The sequence below is a fragment of the Podarcis raffonei genome, chromosome 3 (genome assembly GCF_027172205.1).
Source record: "Podarcis raffonei isolate rPodRaf1 chromosome 3, rPodRaf1.pri, whole genome shotgun sequence".
Classification (NCBI taxonomy): Eukaryota; Metazoa; Chordata; class Lepidosauria; order Squamata; family Lacertidae; genus Podarcis; species Podarcis raffonei.
Window position 1 is genome coordinate 55,656,110 of NC_070604.1, and position 9,975 is coordinate 55,666,084.

Below are 9,975 nucleotides of genomic sequence, written 5' to 3' on the forward strand. Positions count from 1 at the left end.
GTTGATTTAGAAATCTATCCAGGAAAGGTGGTGACTTTTTTCATTTGCACACAGCTTATCTAAGATCGAAATTTTCTCAAGCCCAAGAATGATCTTTCAGATCCAACAGATTGGCAGCAATGTTTTCCACCATTTCCAACATCTTCACTATCTCCCACCTTGCCTGTTCCAAAGGGAAGAGCCCCCTCCATGCCTGTGGAGTGCCCAGGACAGCTGGGTCAGGCTGTAACACCGACCTCTCCCTCCCTCACGTGCCTCTGCACCCCTTGGCAGCAGGTGGCGTCCTCTGTCCCTACAGGGCTCCCTGACTAGGGCAGCTGTTTTTCTCCCCCCCCCCCCGCAAGAAAACACACAAATGTGTTGAGGGGGTGTTTGTGCATGCTTGCGCAGGTCTGGTCGGGTGCTGCTGACCTAGTCTTTCAAAGAAAGCCTAGTTCTGCCCCTGTTCAGATCGCTCTGTTCACTTCTGAATTAATAATTAATAATCCCAATAGTTAGTTTGGGATTCCTTAACTTTTGCACATGGGGTAAGAAATTAGGACATGTTGGAATGTAGAATGTTGGAATGTAGAAACAGAAGAAGCAGACAGTACATATGTAATTTTATTGTGGTGTTTAAAAAAAATTATTGTGCATATTCGAACATTAGGAAGCTGTTAAGCCATATGAGAGGGGTTTTTTTTTTTACTAACTTACAAATAGGGCTGGATTAAATACATACAGTGCACTTTATTTCATCCTTCCAAGCTGAAGGCAGACTCATGATTCCTCATGGATGTCCCAGCAGAACTTGATGGGCAGCTTTTCCATTCTCTCCTTAAAAACGCTGTCAAACCTTTCACTTTGTGTGACTGTCATCATGTTCTTCCAGTCTCCAACAGTGCCTGGCCCAGGAAGCAGACAGAAAGAACGTGCATTGTGGTGGTCAAAAAAATATCCATACCGCCAGATATATTTGATCCCTAGATGCAATTGTCAGGTGAATATGTCAGGAATTCTGCAAGCAGCACCAAGTCAGTGTGATCTACCATTAACTTACCTTTTCGAAGAAAATGTCCTTTGCTGTGGTCCATGAGATCCGGTGGCAAGAACTCATAGTTTGCCCTGGGATCTGCTTTCATTTTATTAAATGTAGCCTGATCCACAACAGCATCCACCTCCTTTTCCGTCAGTCTCTTTCCCAGGAAGTTGCATAATTTCAAGACACAGCTTCTCAGATCCTGAAATGGAACGTGGTTTTTGTTGAGGGGGCTCAGAACTTACAGGGTTAAGAGTTCTGAGTGATGACGCCTCACATTCTGAGGGCGGGCAGAGAACACGGAAGGGGTGTGGATTTCTCTGTGTGTTTTTCAGTCTGCGTGTTTGCTTCAAGGAGAGAGCAAGCAACATGGGCGAACTCTCGCCAGGAGATTTATAGATGTTGTGTTTTGCTAAGGAATAAAGACTTTAAGATAAGGAGAGCTGCGTGTCAGCCTGAGTTATTGCCACCACACGACAGAACGTTCCTGCTTCTGCTTCTGCTGTGTTTACTCTGCTGGAGTCAAAGGTTCCAAGGGGGAAGACCAGAGCTGCGCAGAGAAGTGTGCCGGACCCCCGGTCGAACTTGACCCCCCCGAACAGGTTATGGGGATCAGCAATAAAGATAAGCAACGTTCGTGCGTGTGAGGAGGCTGCAGACGGAGGCCAGCCGATGAGACGCTGGGAAAGAGAATCGGCTGAGAAGCAGCCAAAGGCCAGCTAAGGCGTAGCTGGAGCCAGCCAGGAGTTTGCTGGGAGGAGCTGAGATCTGCCGGACCGGGAGGTACCTGTAAGTAAGCTGGGCCCCCGGGGAGAGATGGCAGACAGCCAGGAGTCGTCAATCCCTGTTGATAAGGTGGACGGGAGCAAGCCCTGGGCCGGGAGAAGGCAGGCACTGAAGAAAGCAGTGGGAGCCAGGCTGGAGGGGGCTGAGAATTGCTCTGAGGAAGCACCATGCTCAAGAAGCCCAGAGGGGGCTGGAGGCCCAGAGGGGGCCAGATGCTGCACAGAAGCTGAGGAATGCCCAGAAGGCCCAGAGGGGGCTGGGACTGTGTTGGAGGGCTGCCGGAATGCCCCTACATATGAGCTGCATGCTGGAAAGCTGCTGGAAGCTGGGAAGAGGAAAGCAGAGGCAAGCTGTTCCTCTGGGGGCTGTGCACCCAAGTTTGGGGGTGCAGGCCATAAAGGCCATTCCAAGGGTCTTGAGAGTGCCCAGGCTGTTTGGCAGGAGCTGAAGGTGGTTTGCAGAGAAACCACAGCAGAAGCCAAAAGCCATTTTCCCAACGGCAGAAAAGCCTCAAGGAGGAGGGCTGCTGGAGAGGTTGGGGGGGCAGCGAAGACCAAAGGCACGTTTGCAAAGTTTTCCACTAGGCGATGTTTTGTTTGTGCCTCGGCTGAACACCTGCGTCGCAACTGCCCACAGAGAGCGAGAGAGCCAAGGCAGGATGCGCCCAAGGTCGTTTCCCATGGGAACCAGCCCGGGAGAAGAGGCCAGCGTGGAAAGTCCCAGGGTCGGCAGGAAGGGGAGGGGAGCGTTTTTCAACTGTCTGCTTCGATGGCGGTTTTGGACAACACCACCTGCAGCGAGAGCTCCAAGGTCGAGGGCAGCAGGAAGTCAGTTGCAACAAAGGCGACAAAGAAGGACAACTCCGGTGGGGGGAGCGTGCTACGTTGGGTTGTTGACTCAGCTGCGAATGCCCATCTGGTCACAGCGCCACCTGATGGACAAATGTGGAACTGCAAAGCTGTTTCAACTGAGAAAACTGTTAGTTTTGCTACAGGGGCACAGGGGCGTGTAACCCATGTTTCTAACATGTTTGTCTCTTTCTTACAGGCTGAATTGAAGGTTTATGTTCTCCCTGAGATAAAACACTGCCTGCTATCTGTACCTTCTCTTTTACAGGAGGGATATTCTGTGAGTTTTGAAAAAAATGTTTGCACCATTTCCAGAGGTGGAGAGCAACTGGTACGTGTTGAAAGAAATCAGAACAACCTCTTTGTTCTGGAATCACCTCTCGAGGGTGAGGGGAAAGCCACTGACCACACTCATGTGTCGTGTGCTTGCGTGTGGCACAAGAGAATGTCACATGGGTCCTGTGAGGACGTCCAGATGTTATCAGAGTGCACCAAAGGTTGCAAGGTAAAAGAATGTGGTAAACCTTTGAATTGCAAGGCTTGCAGGAAAGCCAGAAACAAGGGGTTTAATGATCCCAGGGTGGAGAGGGTCACCACAAAGCCTTTTGAGCTTGTGCATGCAGACCTTTTAGGTATGCCACAGCCAAGTCTGGGCAAGGCCAAGTGGCTGGTGGTGCTGACAGATGATTTTACTAGGAACTCCTGGGCTTTCACGCTGAAAACGAAGGAGGAGGCAGCGCAACTGATCAAAGATTGGGTTGCAGAGGTGGAACTGAGGTTCTCCACCAAGGTGCAAGGTTTCCAGTTTGACCGTGGTTCAGAGGTCACTGGGTCTGCTCTAAAGGGTTTCTTTCGCCAGAGGGGGATACGTCACAAGGTGACTTCTCCTCAGGAGAGTGGCGTGGCAGAGCTGAGGAGTAGAGCCCTGGTTCGAGCATCCGAGATTCTACTGGATGACTCTGGTTTGCCTCACAGTTTTTGGGGGGAGGCGGTAAAAACGGCCAATTTCTCGATGAACAGGTGCTACAATGCAGTGGTAGGTGACACCCCATATTTCCTGCTTCATCGGCAGAAGCCGCTTGTGCATTTCTTTCGCACTTTTGGTTGCAGGGCCATGGTGCCTGTACCAAAGTGGTTGCAGCAAGAAGGTGGTCCAAGGTACCAGGAAATGATCTTCTGTGGATATGAACCTGCGACAAAAGGGTGGAGGTTCGCATATCCAGAAGGTGATCAGACCAAGCTTCTGGTCAGTAAACAGGCTGAGTTCTTTGAGCAGGATGGTTGGGCAAGGCGCAAAGCGAGCTCTGACATTCACTCAGATTGTCTGTACGACTCTGAGGAGGAAAGAGAGCCAGAGCCTGAACCTGCTGGTGGAGACCAGGTCCCTGAACAGAGTAGGGCGTCTCCACAGGTTGTTAAGGGAGTGTCCAAGAGTGAGCCCTCATCTCCTGTGCGCATAATGGAGAAAGCTCACAGACGTGTCAAGTCAGAGGGGGAGTCTTCTGGTGAGGAAGACGCACACGCTGGCCCCAGTGGGTCAGGAGGAGCACCCCAGTTTGTGCCCAGGCGGTCTTCAAGGGCAACAAAGGGAATTCCACCTGAGAGGTTTCAGGTCACAAATGCGTGGGTTGGTTTCGCACAGTGCGAACCTAAGGTTTGTGAGGTTCAACAGGTGCCTAACAACGATGCCAGGAAGGGGCGGAAGGCAATGGGGAAGGTGTTGAACACTCAGAAGTCCTCTCAGAATGTGATTCGAGAGGGGGTGTTGAGGGGGCTCAGAACTTACAGGGTTAAGAGTTCTGAGTGATGACGCCTCACATTCTGAGGGCGGGCAGAGAACACGGAAGGGGTGTGGATTTCTCTGTGTGTTTTTCAGTCTGCGTGTTTGCTTCAAGGAGAGAGCAAGCAACATGGGCGAACTCTCGCCAGGAGATTTATAGATGTTGTGTTTTGCTAAGGAATAAAGACTTTAAGATAAGGAGAGCTGCGTGTCAGCCTGAGTTATTGCCACCACACGACAGAACGTTCCTGCTTCTGCTTCTGCTGTGTTTACTCTGCTGGAGTCAAAGGTTCCAAGGGGGAAGACCAGAGCTGCGCAGAGAAGTGTGCCGGACCCCCGGTCGAACTTGACCCCCCCGAACAGTTTTAATGTCAGGCCATCCACAATAGAGAAACCTGACAGCTTAGAGACTAAAACTCATGGAATAGGCAGGAATACAAGCAGGGGAAACAAGCAGCCTACATCTTTCTTTGCCTAATTTGTAATAATTGCCATTGCATCATATTGTACTTTCATTGTTGCTTTTATTCTATGAGCCATGCAGAATGCATTATATTATGGGGCAGCTCTTTCAACTGAGTCCACAAGTAAATAAATAAATGTCCCTGTTGAAGACACAAGGGAGGTTCTGTGACATCTCTCCTCAGCATCAGAGGGCCTGTGAAATGACATATCTTGCTTGGGATCATGACACTATATTATCAGTCCCATAATTCCTCAGGGGAAATGGTTATATGCACTATTTGCTGTCTAGGGTCCGAAAAGCTGCTCCTGAATCCATGGCCTGCTAGGCTTTGAAGAATCTTTAGGAAAGGAAGCGAGACTAGCAGGGGAAGCAGCAGCTGAGGGCACTTGAATAATCAAATTGCTTCCTTCCTCTATTTTGTAAAGGTGAGTTTTGATGGATGTTTAATATCAGACTGCATAGCATTTTGAAAACTTACCTTCTTCATTTCTTCATAGGTAAGAAACAGAATATTGAAGTCATCCTTGTGAGAGTACCAGCCTCCCACATGGTCCAGCCATAAACTTCCATATACTGAGAGGAGAAAAGTTGATTTGGCATAAAATGTAGATCAGATTTAAAAAAAAAAAAAAACATTCAGAGAGAAGCAGTACAAACATATAAATTCCATTAAAACAATTTAAAGAAATCATTTTAAGAACCAGCAGTGGAACAAACCATTAAACAGAAGCTGAATTAATACCACCCAACCTCACCGAACACTTTCTCAGAGAAGGAATTTGCAGTTCTGCATTTTAAGGCTCCCTGCTGTGCTTCCCTTCCCAATGTGATGAGAGAGTGATGGGTGGGCTGAGATCAGTCTAGCCTTCCTCCAGCCCCCTTCCTTCCCACTCTGGCATTTTCCTTATATGGTGTGGAAGTTAATACAACATTTAAGAGACCATGTCAGGGTTTCTTAGTTATTACTTGACACAAATCTCTACACTTGATTAAGCATTGGGTGTTCCAGCTTGTAATGATTTGTAGCTGCTGCATCCTGATGCAAAGAGAATACAAATCCACCTGATTTCCTTTGGGAGTTGGCCAGATCTATACCCTCCATTCGGCATCAATGGACACCAGTCATCAGTGGCATAAAATAGTGTAGTTGGAGTCTCAGTTGGAGACGCTTTGTGATGCATGGATGTGGAATTTCCTCAGAGTAACCTACGGCATCAGACATGGCATTCTGAAAAGGTTCCTTAACACAGAGAGAAATTCTTTAATCTGTTGTCAAAGGATAAAGATGAAGAGACAAGAGTGATTCATTTTAGAGTAGCAATTCGTCCTTACCCTTCCCAGCCAAAAACCTCTCCATGAAAATTCCAAAATCTTCTACCTCTTCTAATTGGACTGCAGCTTTGGAAAAATGGTAAAAGGAAACCAAGACATCCTTTGGGTTTCTGGCCACATAAACAACCTGCAGGAATAACAACAAATTCTTTCGATTCCTAAAATAATAAATGGATGGATCTCAGATATCACTTCTTGTGGATTCTTAGTTATTCCAAGTTGCTTTACAACCCTGGCAGCCTCACCCTCTTTTGCAACATGAATGTCACATGCACAGTGCAATCCTATGGTGTCGAATGAGCTTATTCTTATTAAGTCTGTTGGATGGCACCCTTGTAACGAATGGCATTTTTTGTTTTTTAAAATACTTTTATTTTGCTTTAAACAAATACATACAAATATAGACAACCAAAATTACAAAAGAAAATTACTTAATAATGATAATAATGAAAAAGCTAAAAAAACTACAAAAAATATCAAAGTACATGGCATAAAACATAAGAAGAAGGATGAGAAAAAAAGGAAAAGGGAAAAGGGAAAGGGAAAAAGAAGAAGAAGAAGAAGAAGAAGAAGAAGAAGAAGAAGAAGAAGAAGAAGAAGAAGAGCCAGAACACAGAAAGGCTCATCTACTGTACGCTTCCATCAAGGTCACAACAGATCATTATTCTTATCAATTCTCTTGATCTGCATTCCAAGGAATCCCTCATCTTGGTATCAGGGAACATTTCTCTATGAGGTATCATTCTAAACATAACCAGGTCTTTCTTGTTGAAACCTTATCCCCTAGATAATTATTTATACATTCCCATTCTTCTTTCATCATCTTTTTAGGTTTATCTCGTAGTGCGTCTGTCAGCTTTGCGAGCTCCAAGTACTCGCACAACAAATGCCATGTTTTGAATGGGCTGCAAGATGGCTGAAGACCACCACATAAAATGGATGCTGTTGATGAACTATTAATAAATTGTGCTGATCAAAGAGCGAATGGAATGTGGAATGGAATGGAATGAAATACGGTTTGATCATATTTACATGCACCACTTTTCGCCCTTCCTCTCCTTGCTTGATCACATAATTTACTTCATTCATTTTGTCTTTTGTTTTGTCTTGCCCGGTGCCTCTTCTCTGACATATGTCACAGGCTTGATAGTATTGTTTTATTTGTTTCCCCATTCCTGGCCAATAAAAATTTTGAGCCACTCTCTGTTTTGTATGTGTAATACCCATATGCGCTCCAAATACACTGTTGTGAGCGTGCTGCAGGATTTTGCCTCGGTATTCATGTGGGATTACTAATTGTCTTCTCACTTCTTCACCCCCCCTGCATGGTGGGTCAAGGACTTCTTGATATAAAATGTCCTTGCTCAAACAAAACTGTTCTGGGCACTCAGGAGTTAATGGCCTCTCCGACTCGGCTGCCTCAAAGTACTTTTGTAACTCAGTATCTTCTTTTTGCTTTTTGACAAAACTTGAGGTTTGACTTTTAGTCAAAGGAAATAAAAAGCTGTCTTTTCTTTCCTCACACTGATCATTCCTTTGCTGTTCTTCAGCATTGTCTGCCTCTGCTACTGTATCCACCCCCTCAGGTTTAGTTGACTGTGAGCTCCCTTTTGCTCTGGTAACTATGAAAGTACTCTGCACATGTTCTAAAATGTCCCAACCAATGAGCACAGGGGCGGGAATTTCTTCCGAAAGGGCTACCTGCCACTTCCCTTTTCCAGTTTTTGAACCTGACATCTATTTCTGCCACCTTTAGGATCTCTGCTTGTTTCGAATGTCCTTTTAATTTCATTACTTTCCCTGGAATTATGGCCTCATCCCTGATTATTTCCGGGTGGACTATGGTGACTTGCGATCCCGTGTCCTTTAACCCAAGATATCTTTTCCCCTCTATCCAGATATACTCTCCAGCGTTCTTTAACAAGAGATTATCTTGTTGTATCATATAACAATGCAGGACTTCGGCCTCTACTTACCTCAGCAGGCTCGGGCCTAATTGGCATGTCTGTTTCTCCTCCAGCACTCTCTCATATATGGTAACGTCACAAATAATAATAATAAAAATAATATAAAACTTACTAAATAATTAGCACTGGTTGTTTTAGACAGTGGCGTAGCGTAGGGGGTGCAGGGGGGGCCGGCCGCACCGGGCGCAACATCTGGGGTTAGGGCAAATCCACGGGTTAGGGGGCACAAATCCACGGGTTAGGGGGCGCAAATTACTTGCCTTGCCCCGGGTGCTGACAACCCACGCTACGCCACTGGTTTTAGAAATCTGTCCAAGAAAAGTAGCAACCTTTTTCATTTGCACACAGCATATCTGAGATCAAATATGACTCAAGCCCAAGAATAAACTTTCAAATCCAATATATTGGCAGCGGTCTTTCCCACCCTTCAAAGATTTTGAGGAATTTTCAGAGTCCACATCAAGATGGACAGCTCCCAGTCTTTATAGTCAGAATTCCATAAAAGCTATTTCCCAGTAAACAATGCCACATGCAGAAATGGCTCATTTTGTTTTTGTTTATCATCTAAAGCTAATGTTTTCAGGAATACCTTTGCATAGAAAATGCACTTGATGGCTTCCTGTGTTCTCCTTGCTAAACTGTCCAAATTTATACTGCAAACGACTTTCAATGTCTTGTGCTTGGGCAGCTCCACAACTTTGTCTACCTCCCGTACCTCAGCTTTCCCCCCACAAAATCACAGGGGGTTGTTTATACAACACCCCTGAGATTGTGAAAGTGCAGTTTATTTTATGATTGCAGGGTTTTTTATTTCAAATGATGGCAAATCTCAGTTGTGTTTCCTGATAAATGATACTGACTTCATATGTTGGAGTGATAGATGTTTCAAAGCCCATACAAACATTCCTGGCTGATAGATATTGGTTTCCTGGGGTCCTTTATCCATCAGCTTTAGTTGCCAGGCAGACTGTAATAATACTCCAGAGCAGGGATGGGGAGTGATCTAATTAATGTTTTAATGCAAGTCCACCTAATTTCAACTTCCTGAAACAGTATGTGAACAGAAACACAGCTGCAGTTCATCCATAAAAATTCACACATCTTCAAATTACGCGATACACCTTTCCAACCAAATAATGTGTGTATTTTAGGGGAAAGTGTTTATGATATTATGCCGATAATAGAATGTATATTTTACTGAAAATATCATGCAAAATTTAGTATATTAACAAAAAATATTGTGTGTATATATTAAGCATCTTTGTATTCAGCTTTATTTGTATATCAATAGAAATGTACACTAAAATGCAGACAAATTTTCATGATTTTTTTCTCTTCTTCTGCACAAACTGGTGCAGAAATATGGTGAACCAAAAAGAACACTGGAAATGTGAGAAACTAAGCAGAAATCCAAACAGATAAGATTCACTCATCCACACCCTTAAAAACTAGAAGAGGCAGAGGCAGTTTTTAAATCTGAAAGCAGAGATGGATCCTGCCACACCTACTGCTTGCTGAGAATAGGACTGGGCAACTCAGCCTGTACTAAATTATATTGAGATGGTTTATAAATATCAGAGTCTGGTTCAAGTTTGGGATCTGAAGAATGTGTGCTGCTACGCTCTTGGAAGAGCACAAAGAACCATTTATTTAGGTCTTCTTATAAAATGTAATTCCCCTTCATGGATCACTGCCTTGTTGTGGCGAAGGGGCTTCAATAACTCTGAGAAGCTCTGTGACGGCCTGGGAATCCGATTCAGAGGCTGAACTGGAGGAAT

The 9,975-nt window shown here is 45.2% G+C and overlaps 1 protein-coding gene across 1 annotated transcript; it reads right to left on the bottom strand.

Moving 5' to 3' along the window:
* Window positions 1–585: 585 nt before the first annotated feature.
* Window positions 586–6,529, bottom strand: LOC128410470 (amine sulfotransferase-like). Its single transcript, XM_053381747.1, has 4 exons — window positions 6,231–6,529; window positions 5,377–5,471; window positions 1,040–1,220; window positions 586–884 (listed from the first exon to the last, which is right to left on the bottom strand). The coding sequence occupies exons 1-4, from the start codon at window positions 6,253–6,255 to the stop codon at window positions 760–762; spliced, it is 426 nt and encodes a 141-aa protein (XP_053237722.1). The 5' UTR covers window positions 6,256–6,529; the 3' UTR covers window positions 586–759.
* Window positions 6,530–9,975: the final 3,446 nt, after the last annotated feature.